The sequence below is a fragment of the Trichoderma camerunense genome, assembly GCF_050948025.1.
Source record: "Trichoderma camerunense strain CBS 138272 chromosome Unknown V8C40scaffold_24, whole genome shotgun sequence".
Classification (NCBI taxonomy): Eukaryota; Fungi; Ascomycota; class Sordariomycetes; order Hypocreales; family Hypocreaceae; genus Trichoderma; species Trichoderma camerunense.
In genome coordinates this window covers 318,406-333,942 of record NW_028145346.1, presented here as the reverse complement: position 1 = coordinate 333,942, position 15,537 = coordinate 318,406, and the positions used below count along the sequence as shown (strand labels likewise).

Sequence of the window (15,537 nt, the reverse complement as noted above, 5' to 3'; positions counted from 1 at the left end):
TGTCCTTGCCACCTTGTGTCAATGCTGAACTGAACCGTCTGTATCACATACAACTACCAACTTTAACAAGCTCAACTCAACAAGATGTTACATTATTGCCTCTTCTCTCCTCTCCCCTCCTTCGCCTCCTTTGCTGCCTTCTCTTCCATAATGGACTCGTACGTAACCACATCAAGTATTTGTTTAGGCTGAGTAAACAATGGCCCTGGTAGAGCTTTGAAAGCAGCAACGTTGACAACTGAGTCCCATCTTCCTGCCTGGGGAAGCTGATGACTAGATTTGGATGCTGTTTCGTGAGGCTGCAGTATAGCATTCGACGACACCATTGACGAATCTCCTTCAAGAGCCTTCTCTTCAATTTGGAGTTCCATATTCAAGATAATTGGATCCGACCTCTCTGAAGAAGCTTCCTCAGCTGGCGTAAGGTAGCCACTGTTATGCAGCATCATTCTCATAGTACAAGCATCCACCGTCGTACAGTCTCTTGTACGGGCCAACCCTGTTGATCCAAGTGCTTCGTCAAACATGTCGACAATCCCATGCACATTTTTGTCCGAGTCGCTACAGCTTTCTCTCTCGGGAGAAAAATCGAGAGTCGCCGTAGAGCCAGACCTAGATCGAGCACTCCGTTGGCCATCTTCATCTTCATTATTATCGCCATCTTCGAAATGAGGTTCTTGTTTGCACTCCGCACTTTGCGCCAAGTTTGGAAATGAAATGCTCGCTGCTTCCGAATCGTCGTTAATGTACCGTTGAACAGAGAAAGGATCCTCCAGATCAACATGCGACACCGCATCGGCATCGTTTGGCTCTGTATCAGGCAAATGATCCGTCTTGAAGGTGGTACCCTGGAGGCCACAACCCGTTGCCGTCAAATCCACGCTCAAGCGCCTTGCGTATCCTTTCGATGCCGATGACATGCTGGGACGATCCTCATAAACGACTTTGTCTAGTTGGCGCATCGTCATCTCTCTGCTTCTCGTTTGCGTCTTGCTGGAAAGCTTCTTCTGCCATCTTGAGTTGTTCTTGCCTCGCTTAGGAGGCGATGGAATGACTTCCACAATTTGGCAGTCTGAGTCGCTATCGGACGATTCGATAGATATGACGTCGTTAGTTGAATTCATCGTTTTCACGTGTTTTTGTGGTTGCTATTTTGTTGCCCTATACAGGAACGAAGGGCGAAAGAGCTTTCTGTGTTAAACGCGGGTTAGATACTCGTGTGGTGATTGATGAGAATGAGGTTGAAAGAATGTGTGTCAAGTGAAATGTAGAGTTAAGGAGAGGTCACAGGAGAAAAGTAATGCGGCTACGGAAATGTTGGTTAAAAGTGAGGAAGAAGTGAATCCTGGGTCACGCCACCAGATTCACGCCTTGAAGTCGACGCTATTAATTATCAACCAAATGTAACACAAAAGGCTCTTGTTCATGGCATTGTATTTTGTCAGTCCATGTTCATGCGTCTATGGTATCGCTACAATCCACATTAAGCTTCTATCTCGTCGAGATCCGTGGCGCCTGAACTTTTTGCTTTATTTTTCCAACTCTCCCACCCTCTTACATGCGCTCTCGTCTCCGTGGGGCCGCCCGAATGATGTCGTCGACTCTTAGGAGAAGCTGTATCATGGGTGTCAGCACAATGCCATATAAGGGTAACCGTGGTGTCTGGGGGGATGGAAAAAGACTCTCTTACCTCTGCTGCCTCACTGGCAGATGACACAACCGCCTTCTTCAGCTTGTAGCTCTCAACCACGCCAACCTCACGCATATCCGCAATGCCACCACCGGGAGTCATCAGGTCCAGACCATACGTAGTCAGACCGTCATAAATGGCCTTTCGCAGGCGCGCAACCAGCTCACCGGAATCCAATCCAGCATTGTCGGCCAGAATCGTGGGCAGCTGTCGGAGAGCAATTGCAAAGCTGGAGACGGCCACCTGCTTCTTACCCTCGATCCGTGTGGCCGCACCCTCAACAGCCTTGGCCATGACCATCTCGGCACATCCACCTCCCAGGGTTGTCCTGGGCTCAATGACAGTTTGCGAAAGCACGGCCAATGCGTCGTGTAGACTTCGCTCGGCCTCGTCAAGCAACTGTTCTGTAGCACCACGCAGCACAATGGTGCATGCCTCGCCAGCAGCCACACCGGAGAACTTGATCAGCGTATCCTCGCCAATGATGACCTCTTCGATCAAGTCGCACTGGCCAAGCTTGATCTGTTCGGGGTGGTCAAAGGTGGAGGCAATCTCGCCTCCAGTCACCAGTGCCAGTCGCTCAATGCCATCAAAGTCGGCGTGCTCGATAGACATGATTCCGGCGTCGGTAAAGAGCTGCTCGGGCCAGTTGTAGATGAGCTGGCGGTTGATGAAGCAGTTGATGCCGTGAGCCTTGATCTTCTCCACCTTGGCCTTCATCTTGTCCTTCTCGGCCTTCTCCAGCTCTGCCAGCTTTCCAGTTGAGCCGACCTTGACTCGCGCACCGAAAATCTTGACCTTGTCTGTGTCCATCGATGTGTTTGCGACCAGGATCTTTGCCTTCTCCAGCCTCTTGGGCTGGTTTACACCAATCTTCTTGTCCAGGATGAAGCCCTCATCCAGGTAGGAGTCGCTCAGCTTTCCTCCGGCCTTCTTGATGATCTGGATGTGGCTAAGGTCGGATGATTTCTTCAGACGGAGGATCGCGTCGACGGCAAGCTGGGAGAAGTGGTCACGGTCCTGTGACAGAACCTTGGAGCTGAGGGTTGTTCGCGCAATGGCAATGAGATCCTTTCGGAAGGCCTCAGGGCTCTTGCTGTGGTCGACGGCAGATTCCTCAAGTGCCTTGAGAGCAGCCTGGCTGGCTATCCGATAGCCCTCAATGATTGTCTGAGGGTGAATCTTCTTGTCAACCAGCTTCTCGGCCTCTCTCAGAAGCTCGGCCGCCAACACAGCAACCGATGTGGTGCCGTCACCGACTTCGTCATCCTGAACCTTTGAAATGTTGACCAGCACCTTGGCGGCGGCGTTGTCGAGGGCTATTGACTTGAGGATCGTGGCACCGTCGTTTGTCACCATGATATCGCCGGTGGAACTAGATGGAAGGACGGGTCAGTTCAGGGGCTGAGGGGCAGGTTGGCTGGGGATTTGTAATGGACGGGCACTCACGCAGATTGAAGGATCTTGTCCATGCCTTTGGGACCAAGAGTGCTCTTGACCAAGTCACCGACGGCGATGGCACCGACAAAGGCAGCGAGACGCGCATTCTCGCCCTTTTCCTCAATGGTGCCCTCCTCGAAAATTTGGGTTGGGAAGAACGACTATATGGCGGGGGAGATTGTTAGCAGATGTTAGTTTAGTTGGGCAACAGAAGAAGCAGCTGGAGATGAAGCCGTGTAAAATGTAGGGTAGTGACAGTGAGACATACCATGATGAACTGCTGGTGACAAACCGGATAAACGAATACAATGGAAGGTAAAAGGAGGCTATATCGGGCTGGCCTGCAAGCTGAAGAGAAGCACTCCTTGGTGCCTGTTTTTCCTGACGACGCCGCCGAGCTCTCCTTTACCTGCAAAGCGCCATCTCAAAAAACCCCCACCATGCAAAGACGCGGCCACGTGACTTGCCCCTCTGTCGGAGAATTCGCGGCTCAGGAACATCGCTTCTCCGCCGCACACTTTGTTCAAAGTTAGAACAACAAATTTGTGCTGTGGTTCGGGTATCGCCGCCAAAAAAAATCCACGTTCGCAGTCCCGCCGTCGCCTGCTGCACCAAACACCCACGCCCTGCGCCTCGAACGCACCGGCCGAACGCCAGAATCCCTTCTTGATCCTCCTCTCTTGGAGATTCAAAAACGAAGCCCCTGAGCCGTTACCCAATCTTCAACTTTTGCCGCGCCGAAGCGGGGCAATCTCGGCACCCCTCCTCCCATCATGGCGCCCTCATTCGACCAGCTGCGCGAGGCTGACCTCGACGACGACGAGTTTAACGAAGATGAGATTGACATCTCTGACCTACGCGAGAAGTTTGAGGTCCAGTTGGAGCTGGGCTACGACACCTTTGTGGTCATCGATGGCCTTCCCGAGGTCACGGAGGATCAGAAGCCAAAGCTGGTGAAATTCTTGCTGAAGAAGCTCAACACTGTTGGCAAGACCAAGGAGGAGCTGATCCACATGCCCATGGGCGACGATGGAAAGTCTATGCGGTAAGCAGGGTCTTTGATTTACTTTCTCGTTTATTGAATCTGGGACCTGGTTTTTGACAGTTTGTTTGGGGGGATTTAGCTTTGCATTTGTCGAATATTCCTCAGCTGCTGAGGCCCAGGCCGCTACCCGCCAGCTGGATGGCGTTCCCCTGGACAAGAAGCACACCCTGCGCGTCAACAAGATTACCGACATTGAGCGATATGGCCGAGAAGGACGAGTTGACGAGAAATACGTCCCCCCCGTTATCGAAGAGTTCACCGAGAAGGAGCACTTGAGATGGTGGCTGAAGGATCCCTCTGGCCGTGGCCGAGACCAGTTCGTCATGTACCGTGGTGAATCCGTCGGCGTCTTCTGGAACAACGAAAAGGACCAGCCCGAGAACATTGTCGATCGCCAGCACTGGACTGAGGCTTTCCTCCAGTGGTCACCTTTGGGCACCTACCTGACTTCAGTCCACCAGCAGGGTGTTCAGCTGTGGGCTGGTGCATCTTGGTCCCGTGCCGCCAGATTTGCTCACCCCTTTGTTAACCTGGTCGCCTTCTCCCCGAATGAAAAGTACATTGTCACCTGGTCTAACAGACCCATCTCAATCCCCGAGACTGGCCACCCTGCCCTGTCTGTTGACGATGAGGGCAAGAACTATGTCATCTGGGACATTGAGACCGCCACTCCTCTCCGATCATTCGCCAACCTGGATGCCCCCAAGGGAGAGGAGGGCAAGCCTCCCCCAAAGATGCAGTGGCCTGCGTTCAAGTGGTCCGCGGACGACAAGTACGTTGCTCGTCTGACTCCCGGTGCCTCCATCTCCGTCTACGAGCTCCCCCGAATGAACCTCCTCGACAAGACCAGCATCAAGATTGAAGGCGTGGTTGACTTTGACTGGGCCCCCGCAACCCCCCAGCGTGAGGGTGTCAAGACATATGAGCAGCTCTTCACCTTCTGGCAGCCCGGAACTGGCAGCAACCCCGCCAAAGTCGGCATGATGAGCATCCCCTCCAAGGAGGTTGTGCGAAGTCTCAACCTATTCAACGTCAGCGACGCCAAGTTGCACTGGCAGTCGGATGCCGCGTACCTGTGTGTCAAGGTTGACCGACACTCCAAGTCAAAGAAGTCACAGGCTACGACTTTGGAAATCTTCCGTGTCAAGGAGAAGGGTATCCCTGTCGAGGTCGTTGATACTATCAAGGACACCGTCATCAACTTTGCATGGGAGCCCAAGGGCGATAGATTTGCTCTCATCACCACCACGGAGCCCGTTGGCCCCACTGCCGTCCCTCCCAAGACATCCGTCTCCTTCTTCTGCCCCGAAAAGTCCAAGGGCCCCTATGCCGGCAACTTCAAGCTGCTGCGCACCCTGGACAAGAAGAACAGCAATGCCATTTACTGGTCACCAAAGGGCCGGTTTGTTGTCATTGCCACTATCGCCAACCAGCAGAGCTCCGACCTCGACTTTTACGACGTTGACTTTGAGGGCGAGAAGCCCGAGTCAGCCAAGGACCTGACCGCTAACCTGCAGCTCATGAACACAGCCGATCACTACGGCGTCACAGATGTGGAGTGGGATCCCTCAGGCCGATTCGTCGCCACGTGGGCATCAGCATGGAAGCATGCGGTACGTGTTATCGTGTCCACACAAGGTGTAACTTGTAATTTTTTTGTGCATAAGCTGACTAACATAAATAATCACAGATGGAAAATGGATACCACATCTACGACTTCAAGGGTGAGGCCCTGCGCGAGGAGCCCGTTGAAAAGTTCAAGCAGTTTGCTTGGCGGCCTCGACCGCCGACACTGCTGTCAAAAGACGAGCAGAAGCAGATCCGTAAGAACCTGCGTGAGTACAGCAGAGTATTCGAGCAGGAAGACGCCGACCGCGGTGCGTCAGCCGACCTCGCAGTTGTCGAGGCCCGTCGCCGCGTCCTGGACGAGTGGCATGCTTGGCGTGCGGAGATCGAGGCCGAAGTGGTGGAAGAGCGGGAGGTGCTGGGTCTCCCATTGGATCCACACGCCGCCCTGCTAGAGGCAAAGACCAAGGAGATGGAGGGCACCGAAGGAGGAAGCATCGAGAGCGATCGGGTGATTGAGGAGATTGTCGAGGATGTGTTGGAAGAGAGCGAGGAGGTGATAGGGTAGATGGCTTGGTCTCTCTCTTTTGTCTAGCATGGGCATTCCGGGAGTGCTTTGCGCGTATGTATGGGTAGATTTCCACCGGATTTTTTTTACGGAAAATTGGCACAAATAATGACAAGTGTTTTGAAGAAGCTACTACTTTTACTTTTTGTCTTGCTGCGGCTGCTTCATCACTGCCACCACCAACGTTGGTGCTTCTTAACCTTGTTTCATGCTTGTATTATTTTTTTTCCACCTCGCCTTTTACTGATGCTGTGATTTTCTTTTCTCTGCTTTCTTGTTTTATTTTCCTCTAGCCCCAGGGGGAGGCAAAAAGCGCGGCAGCCAGCATCTGGCCCATCTGTCTATCTACCGCGCCATCCACTTACTACTGTATCTTACCCAGCATTTTAGTCAGGTGAGTCAGTGCGTTGAGAGTCTGGATGCTTTGCTTTGTTCCATCAATTCCGCAAGCGTGCGTGTGCTTCGTAATACACAGTCCATCCAAAGTGCACACGTATGCCGGAACCTGGACTGTACATACATTCTCGTATACTGTATACTGTCAGTAAGCCGCGACCGGCAATCAATTTTAAACAGCCTGCGTCAAGTTGTTTTTGGTGGGCTGCAGGGAATGCAAGGCAAGCTCTGGGCGAGCCGTGATTCTTATTCGCACCAATCTCTGCAATTGGCTGCTGAGCACGTTTGAGGATCCAGCCCTGGTGAGGCCGGGATGGCAGGGGGTTTCTAGAGACAGTACGTGGGGATTGCTGGCCAACACGTACCGATACGCCCAGGGTACTTCTGGGCCCGCTGCCGATGTGCTGCTGAGACGGTACCGGCGTGGGCGGAGAACTCGCTAAGCGACTGGCACCGCGTACAAGTACCCAGCCAAGCGTCGGGCCAACCCACAAACCCGCACCACACCATCTTGGATGATTCTGGAGGACTAATCTGAGCCACTCTCCCTCTCCCTCTCCTCATCGCCCTTCTCCTGAGTCTCTGAGTCCCTTTACGAGCATCGACAGACAGACAGAACCTGTGCTGTGCTGTGCTGTGCTGTGCTGTGCTGTGCTGGTACAGATACTGAATCGTGTACCACGCAGACGCGCATATCCCTGGTATCACGACTACACACAAAGAAGCGAGAGGGGGAAGACGAGAGACTTGGTCCATTTATTTTCATCTGTGGATACAAAACTACTACTACTATCCTTACCTTACCCCGACAGCCATCGAACCCACAGCCTGCGTCACGTCTCCTCATCACTATCACCCACGACGGCCTCGATATCCCGCTGCAGAGCTCTCTCGAAACCTAGAGCTCGTCTTTGTCTGAGCGACGAGTCATTTCGGCGACTTCCTACCTGGCTGCCGCGCGGGAACTGGTCCCTGCCCAGCCTCCTCTCTTTGGGCCTCGAGCTTTTCTTTTCTCAATCCCTCCCCCTGAGGCACGACGCGAGATTCCATCCATTTCCATCCCGGCCGGGAATGGCTCCTCTGGCATCGTAACAGCCTCTACCTCTCTCTTGGTAGAGCCTCTAGCCTGCAGCTCCCCATGTGATCCGTTGTCCGCCAACCGACTTTCGTCTCAACCATGATTCGACGGCCCCCGGGTCAAGGACGATGGTCCGCTCAGCAGCAGAAGCTCCTCATAGCTTTTGCCTTTATCCTCTTACCATGGCTCCAACTTGCCGACGCTCAGCAGCAGCCTCTGCAGCCACAAATCCGAATTCACTCCCAGAGAGGAGATGTTCCTCTTGACAAACTATCCGATGACACCAACAACCGTTGGTACTCAGCCCAGGCCGCCCAGGCCGCACAAGACGTACACGCCGAAGCGAAGTTCGACACCATCAACAGAAAGCAAAAGCAACAGCAACAGCAGTCGACCCCTTTGCCTCCGCAGCAGCAGAAATATCGACGGGCCCCCTACGACTACTCCAACAAGGCCCAGAACCGAAATCAATCACCAAGCAGAGAATCTGATAAATCAAACTACATAAAAGTCCCTAGCGATGCGAGCGCCCTCGCAACTTTAGCTCCGGCTCAGTCCGTTCGAGCACCACACACCTCACGACAACACTGGCCCAGCGCTTCTGGGTTGGCATCGCCGCAAAATGCGCGGAGTCTGGAGGACTGGGAAGTTGAAGACTTTGTTCTTCTGGCGACCGTCGATGGAGACCTCTATGCCAGCGACCGAAAAACCGGTCGGTTACGCTGGCATCTCGAGGTCGACCAGCCAGTGGTAGAAACAAAACACTACCGAACAAACAATTCCGTCCTCGACGACGACTACAACCCGGTGGATCATTACATCTGGGCAGTCGAGCCAAGCCGCGATGGAGGGCTTTATATATGGATTCCAGATTCCGGTGCGGGGCTCGTTAGAACCGAGTTCACCATGAAACGGCTCGTGGAAGATCTTGCCCCGTACGCGGGCGAGGAGCCGCCTGTCGTATATACCGGAGACAAGAAGACGACCATGGTAACCCTTGACGCGGCTACCGGCCACGTCCTCAAATGGTTTGGCTCCGGCGGCTCCCAAGTTAACGAAGGTGACAGCTGCCTGCGGCCCAATGCCTTTGACGAAAAGTGTAGCTCCATGGGCACAATTACCCTGGGGAGAACTGAGTACACGGTGGGGATCCAGAGACGAGATGGCCGACCCATTGCAACCTTGAAGTACTCCGAGTGGGGACCGAATACTTTTGACAGCGACCTCTACCACCAATACCATGCCTCCATGGATGGCCAATATATCACCAGTCAGCACGACGGCAGGGTTTACGCATTCGACTCTTCCCGGACAGATAACGACATGCCCCTCTTCAGTAACAAGTTTTCATCTCCCGTGGCCCGCGTTTTCGATGTCTGCCGATCTTGGGAAGTGACGGTAGAGAGCAACCCGGAACTTGTTGCCCTTCCTCAACCTCCCATGCCAACGCGCGACGAGACTATTGCTAAGATGCGAAGCAACAGCATCTTCCTCAACCAGACCGAAGGTGGCAGTTGGTATGCGCTGTCTGGTCGGGCATATCCGCTGATTATTGATGCCCCTATGGCTCAGATATCGCAACGCGACTGGTGGGAGATGGATCTCAACAACGCTTCCGAATTGCCAAAGGCGCTGGTGGGCACTCACTTTCTGAATCCCTTGCGGAGAGGCGACCGAGATCAACAGGAAACGCTTCCTGACGGTCCTTTCAATGAGTATCATGATTATCACGACGACTTGGAAAGTGAAAACGCCTCGAACAATGCTCACGCCATGACAAATACCGTTTCGGAAGAGCCCACCATTATAACTAAAGTCAAGGCTCTTCCACAAAGTGCTGCCAACAGTGTCATCGACTTTGTCAGCAACCCTGTCCTCATCATCTTTTTGATCGGCTCGTTGATATACAATGAAAAGAAGCTTCGGCGGTCGTATAACCGATTCAGGACCCATGGTACAATCAAGGATGTTTATCCCTTTTTGTTTCTAGATGCTGATGCCGGAAACGAATCTGCTGATGACAAAGATGGCGAGTTTTCTTCTCTGCGAACTGTACCTCAAGATGAAAAGGTGGAAGAAGTACCTAAACCAAAGGTAGAAAACAAGGCAGACGACAAAGACAAAGACAAAGACTCTCAAGATCCTTCCAAGTCATTAGAGCCAAGCGATAAAGCAGAAGATAAAGAGTTGGAAGTGGCCAAGCAAGTGGATGCTGCTGCTCCGGATACACAATCACAGGATGGTTCCAATGGTTCTGCGCCCGAAAAGAAGAAGAAGGCTCACAGAGGCCGCCGTGGCGGTGTCAAACACAGAAAGGCTCGGCCTGCTGATGGCTCCCAATCGCGTGATGATGAGGCAGACCTCACGACGGTAGACGAGGCTGTCAGCAATGCGAAGAAGCTTGGCGATCGGCCAAGCCTTGAGCCCGACGTCATGACTATTTATAACGACATGCAAGCTGTCACTGGCTCCATTATCAGCATGGGTAATATCGAGGTTGACACGGATGTGGAGCTTGGCATGGGCAGCAACGGCACCGTCGTCTTTGCAGGCAAGTTTGATGGCAGAGACGTTGCCGTCAAGAGAATGACGATTCAGTTCTACGACATTGCTACACGAGAGACCAAATTGCTGCGTGAGAGTGACGATCATCCCAATGGTAAATATTGAATATCCTGTGACAACCCTTATTCACCAGGTTACTAACGTAATGTCCGCAGTCATCCGATACTACTCACAGGTTCAGCGCGGTGACTTCCTTTACATTGCACTGGAGCGCTGTGCTGCCTCATTGGCAGACGTGATTGAGAAGCCCTATCACTTTGGCGATCTCGCCAAGGCTGGACAAAAGGACCTACCTGGTGTGCTGTATCAAATCACCAACGGCATCAGTCACCTACACTCGCTGCGCATTGTTCACCGAGATTTGAAGCCTCAGAATATCCTGGTTAATCTGGACAAGGAGGGCAGACCCAGGCTCTTAGTCTCCGACTTTGGTCTTTGCAAGAAACTGGAGGATCGACAATCTTCATTTGGAGCAACGACAGGCCGTGCAGCTGGAACGTCTGGTTGGCGTGCCCCTGAACTCCTTCTCGATGACGACGGACAGAATCCTGCGGCCATGGATAGTAGTACGCATAGTGGCTCGCACACCATCCTGGTTGGAGACGCCACCACGCCAAACGGAGGACGAGCCACGAGAGCCATTGACATTTTCTCTCTTGGGCTCGTCTTTTTCTACGTGCTGACCAACGGATCTCACCCCTTTGATTGTGGTGACAGATATATGCGGGAGGTGAATATCCGAAAGGGCATCTATGACCTCGAGCCCTTGGACTCACTAGGCGACTTCGCCTACGAGGCAAAGGACCTTATTGCTTCGATGCTCCAGGCGGCTCCCAAGCAGAGACCCGACTCGCGAGAGGTCATGGCTCACCCTTTCTTCTGGTCTCCTAAGAAGCGCCTAGCCTTCCTCTGCGACGTCTCGGACTCCCTCGAGAAGGAGATTCGCGACCCCCCGTCGCCGGCCCTGATGGAGCTGGAGAGACATGCCGCGGACGTCATTGGAGGAGACTTTTTGAAGGTGCTCACGCGCGAGTTTGTCGATTCGCTCGGTAAGCAGCGCAAGTACACCGGTAACAAGCTTCTTGATCTTCTGCGCGCCCTTCGCAATAAGCGGAACCATTATGAGGACATGTCGGACTCGCTGAAGCGCAGCGTGGGGTCTTTGCCTGATGGGTACCTTGCGTATTGGACGGTCAAGTTTCCGATGTTGTTGCTTACTTGCTGGAATGTGGTGTATAACCTCCAGTGGGAGAATACGGATCGATTCAGAGAGTATTATGAGCCTGCTGGATTGTAAGGGGCATTCAGGGGCAAGAAAAAAGGGTTTTAGATGGGAAAAAAGGAGAAAAACTTTTTGTAATTGAGATATTTGTCGTGTGTCGCATGGCTAAGCGGGTTTTGTCGTGTATTTGTTATGGCATATGGCAGCATAAAAGCGTTTGATGTTTTTACTTTCCTTTTGTTTTTCTTTCTTTTTATTGTATTAGTTTCAGCTTCAATTCATACAATGAATGGATTTATAAATTTAGTACTCCGTGACTGCTGCTAGGTATCTGTGACATGTCTCTTTATTCTGTATACATCTGTCTTAATTCACATTCATTCCCATCCCAAGTCATTCATCGAGACGGGTTTTGGGAAAAAGAAGAAACTAACCAATCCAACGCAACGCCTAGCCAAAGTGCTTTTCACAGACCCTATCAAAACAAATAAAAAATGGAAAAGATGAATAGGTGATATCCCAGAAAATGAGACAAAACGGTGACATTCTCCCTTATTTTTGTTTATCCCCACTGCACCAGAATCTGCTTCTTGCCCTTCTTCCCTCCCTTCTTTCCCTTGCCGCCCGTCGTCTCAGCATCATCAGGCTCTTCGACATCAGCCGCCGCAGACGACGATGCCGGCGCAGCTCCCCATTGGAAGTTCGACTCCTGCTGGCCGAAATCTCGCCTCACGCCGCGGCCCTTGCCGTATCCAAAGATGGTCGTCTGTGGCTTAGGTGCCGCAGGGAGCGCAGGGAAAGCGTCTTCGGCGCGGGTGTTGGGTGGCGGAGGTCCCCGTCCCCGAGACTGCGTCGACTGCGAGGACGACGAGGCTGTCCAAGATGGAGCAGATGCACTAGAGGCCACACGTGCGGCGGCTGATGATGATGAAGAAGATGGCGGCGGTAGAGAGGGGAACGCTGATGAAGACGGCGGCTTGGAGGATGAGGATGCCGGGACCCAACCAGGAACACTTCTCACCGGGTTGGGTGCCGGACCGCCTAACCGAGTGCTATTCTTGAGCTTCAGGACCCTCGTTGAGTTTCGTTGGTTCGCACCGACGACGGTGAAGTTTGTGTTCGTGGCCGCAGCGCTTGCCCATCCACTGGAGCTCGACGTTGCTCCCTGCATGCCTCCGAGGCCGGGCAGGCTAGGATAATCTTCGTTGATGGCACGCCAGTCCTGCCAGGCCTTTCTGAGGCTATCGGCTTTGTTCTTGTCATCGAACAGATCGGCCAACTCTCGTACCAGGGTTCCAAGGGCAGTTGAGGAAACATCGGCAAAGAGTGTGAAGAAAGCCTCGACGAGCTGAGGTGCTGTGAAGCCTCCCTGGCGGTACGTCGAGATGTGGCTACGGAATGCCGCCATCTTATGTGAGTCGTTGCCCAACAGGTTGGCGGCTCGCTCAATGACGCTGCCGTGGCGAACGAGACGAGCTCGCTCTTCGGCCGACAGGTTGGCCGTGTCGGTAAGGCTGAGATTCTCAATGGCATTCGTGGGAGCAGCGGGGCCGGCGCCTGGGCCAACGCTCCGGGGCCTTGATGGTGCCTGAGCAGCATTCCGAGCCGTCGAAGCTTGAGCAGGTGTTGGTGCGAGAGTGGGGGTTACGGGGGCGGTAGAGGGAGCAGGAGCAGGAGTAGGGGCCGATAGCTGGCCACGGAACGTCCGGTTGGAGCCTGAGGGTGCCGAGACGATGGCCATCTGCCGCTGGAACGCGAGTTCGTCTCTCCGTAGAGGAACGGTAGACGACACGGTGGGCAATATGCTGTCTTCGTTGGGGTCTCTTCCCCTGTTGCCTCCTCTTCTTGCTCGCGATCGTCCTTCTCCATCTCGCTGGCCACCACCACCGCCACCTCCTCCTCCACGTCTTTCCTGTTGATAAGATTGGCGGATATCAAAGGCAGAGATGTCGACAAGCCTGGCATCTCGGCCCACGTGCTTGCCGGCATGCTCAGCAAGGTTATGCGCCTGCATATCCAGTTCAGACTCAAAGACGACAAACTTCTTCTCCAAACATCCCCGGTCAGAGCACAAAAAGTGGTCCTTCTTAAAGTGCTTCTCCAGCTCTTCATAGTTGAGGAAATAATGGGGCTGTCTAGAGTCTCTGCGATCACAGAGGAAGCATCTCTCGTGCTTCATGCGGCAGTGCTCAAACAGCTTATCGTCGTCATAGAATCGTTCACCGCAGAAGCCACACAGGGGGTGGCCCTTGAAGCCCGTCTGATCGGCAGCGCCCGGCTTGTCGTCGCCGTGGCGCATGTGCTTCTCCAGCTCCTTGTCGGTGAACAGCTCGTGCTCGTGGGTGAATACTTTCTTGTTGCGGGTGCAGAGGTCGCACATGCGCTTGCGATGCGCCGACTTGACATGGCGATGCAGATCGGCCCAGCCCAGGCCGGCAAAGTCGCACGACTCGTCTGGACAATTGTATCTCAGCAGGAGGACGGTGTCACCGACAATGTCTTCGTTTGTGTACTTGATGCCGATGCTGCTGTCAGTGGTGGTGAAGTCCTTGTCGGTGTAGTCTTCGAATCTCTTTTCGGCATCGTCGGTGAAGATGACAAAGGCAGCTGACGTCTATAGAATTGCGTTAGTATACATACATTTCAATGGAATTAGTAAATGGATGGAAGAACATACACGACAGTGGGCACAGTCCTTGGTCTTGTACAGCGCCCTCATGCGCAGACCGCAGATATGACATGTCTTGTGGTTGCACGGCGCAATGGAGTGGTGGGCAACAGGGTTGGCGCAGATGAAGCAGACTTCGGCATCGTCATCATCGTCGGGCTCTGGAGCAGTCGCCAGGGCAGCCTTGTTCTCTTTGATCCCAGCTGCCGGCGCCGCAAGTCCAGCTTGGCCAGCAGCGTCGGATGTAGCAGCTGAAGCTGAATCTGGGCCCTTTTGTCCTCGTCCCTGTCCTCGATTGCCGCCGCCGCCTCTCCCTCCTCGTTTGGCGCCTCGATTCTGGCCCTGGTTTCCTCTTCCTCCGCCTCCGCCTCCACCTCCTCCACCACGGCCGCGTCCTCTAGAGCCGCCGTCGCTTCGGCCGGTGGTTGTAGATGCTCCCTCAGCACTTGACATGGTGGATGCTTGTGATGAAAGCGTAGGTGTATGCGTATTCGATGTGGGATGCGTGTCGCAAGTCTCCGTAGAGACAATCTCGATGTGATGGGAGGGGTTTGTCGAATTCGTGTCTATGCGTGTCTACGTATGTAGGCTGTTGTTGTCTTATCTCGCCCCCTCTAGATCAAAGCCGTAATTCAGCTGTCGCTGCTGCTGCTGCTCCCCCCACAGAAGCTGGATGGATCGACGTAAGAAGAAACAGGAGAAGAATGACAATGTCAAGCGTCGCCAAAGATTATATGATAAAATGTATGTAAATATGTTGGGACGCCTGCAAACAGCCAAACAGTGGCAAAAAGACGCAACGATTGAAGTTGAAAGATGACAAAAAAAGGATCGTTTGTCGGCGCTCGTCACAAAAGTTTTGGCTGCGATTTTTTTGGCCTCTTTTTGGGCCCCTCCAGCTTTTGGGGGGGTTTTGTACAAACGAGGCAGGCGCAATTGGGGGGGCCAAGTTGCTAAGGCCTGGTTTGGGGGGCGTTTTGCTACCCTGGAGCTGGCGCGGGCCAATCAGCGGCGCGGAATTCGCCCAGCAAGGCTGTTTTTTGTGTGTGTTTTGGGGGGTTTTGTGCTGCCAAATCAAGCTCCGAGCTGTCCGCCTGATGAGTCAGCTGCTGTTTGGGAGCAATTTCGCCTATCCGAAGAATGGGAGTCATTCGGCCAAGCTGCACTGCATTCATAGTCCCCTGAGGCTGAGGGTTAATGAATGAGGGATCGGAGAATAGAATGAGGCTGACGAGCCGGGATTGCGACGACTTTCTTTTTGTGTCACATTTCCATGACTGTCTGGAGTGACGTGTGCCT

At 53.4% G+C, this 15,537-nt stretch overlaps 5 protein-coding genes across 5 annotated transcripts; 2 read left to right on the top strand and 3 right to left on the bottom strand.

The window, feature by feature from the left end:
* Positions 1-55: 55 nt before the first annotated feature.
* On the bottom strand, positions 56-1,345 carry V8C40DRAFT_257385 (uncharacterized protein). Its single transcript, XM_083218486.1, has one exon. It carries the CDS (start codon positions 1,122-1,124, stop codon positions 93-95), a length of 1,032 nt encoding a protein of 343 aa, XP_083068118.1. The 5' UTR covers positions 1,125-1,345; the 3' UTR covers positions 56-92.
* Positions 1,328-3,593, bottom strand: V8C40DRAFT_257384 (chaperonin-containing T-complex subunit CCT2). Its single transcript, XM_083218485.1, has 4 exons — positions 3,399-3,593; positions 3,140-3,291; positions 1,691-3,065; positions 1,328-1,614 (listed from the first exon to the last, which is right to left on the bottom strand). The coding sequence occupies exons 1-4, from the start codon at positions 3,399-3,401 to the stop codon at positions 1,555-1,557; spliced, it is 1,590 nt and encodes a 529-aa protein (XP_083068117.1). The 5' UTR covers positions 3,402-3,593; the 3' UTR covers positions 1,328-1,554.
* Positions 3,594-3,647: 54 nt separating this feature from the next.
* On the top strand, positions 3,648-6,540 carry V8C40DRAFT_257383 (translation initiation factor eIF3 core subunit b; the record flags this gene model as incomplete). Its single annotated transcript, XM_083218484.1, has 3 exons — positions 3,648-4,175; positions 4,255-5,788; positions 5,866-6,540. Coding segments are annotated over exons 1-3 (2,245 nt in total), but the record flags the coding sequence as incomplete, so codon positions are not given.
* Positions 6,541-7,672: 1,132 nt separating this feature from the next.
* On the top strand, positions 7,673-11,889 carry V8C40DRAFT_123629 (bifunctional endoribonuclease/protein kinase IRE1). The gene is made up of 2 exons (XM_083210969.1): positions 7,673-10,442; positions 10,504-11,889. The coding sequence occupies exons 1-2, from the start codon at positions 7,883-7,885 to the stop codon at positions 11,643-11,645; spliced, it is 3,702 nt and encodes a 1,233-aa protein (XP_083068115.1). The 5' UTR covers positions 7,673-7,882; the 3' UTR covers positions 11,646-11,889.
* V8C40DRAFT_283682 (E3 ubiquitin-protein ligase HEL2) lies at positions 11,871-14,691 on the bottom strand (the record flags this gene model as incomplete). The annotated part of the gene is made up of 2 exons (XM_083222008.1): positions 11,871-14,184; positions 14,248-14,691. The coding sequence occupies 2 exons, from the start codon at positions 14,689-14,691 to the stop codon at positions 12,133-12,135; spliced, it is 2,496 nt and encodes an 831-aa protein (XP_083068114.1). The 3' UTR covers positions 11,871-12,132.
* Positions 14,692-15,537: the final 846 nt, after the last annotated feature.

What these genes read in the sequence shown, in the direction of transcription:
- V8C40DRAFT_123629 (XM_083210969.1), top strand. Translation starts at nt 7,883, where the DNA reads ATGATTCGACGGCCCCCGGGTCAAGGACGATGGTCCGCTCAGCAGCAG. An exon ending in GAGTGACGATCATCCCAATG is followed by an intron (nt 10,443 to 10,503) that starts GTAAATATTGAA and finishes TAATGTCCGCAG; the next exon opens with TCATCCGATACTACTCACAG.
- V8C40DRAFT_257385 (XM_083218486.1), bottom strand. Translation starts at nt 1,124, where the DNA reads ATGAATTCAACTAACGACGTCATATCTATCGAATCGTCCGATAGCGAC.
- V8C40DRAFT_257384 (XM_083218485.1), bottom strand. An exon ending in GACAAGATCCTTCAATCTGC is followed by an intron (nt 3,066 to 3,139) that starts GTGAGTGCCCGT and finishes CCTTCCATCTAG; the next exon opens with TTCCACCGGCGATATCATGG. An exon ending in CTGCCAGTGAGGCAGCAGAG is followed by an intron (nt 1,615 to 1,690) that starts GTAAGAGAGTCT and finishes CCCATGATACAG; the next exon opens with CTTCTCCTAAGAGTCGACGA.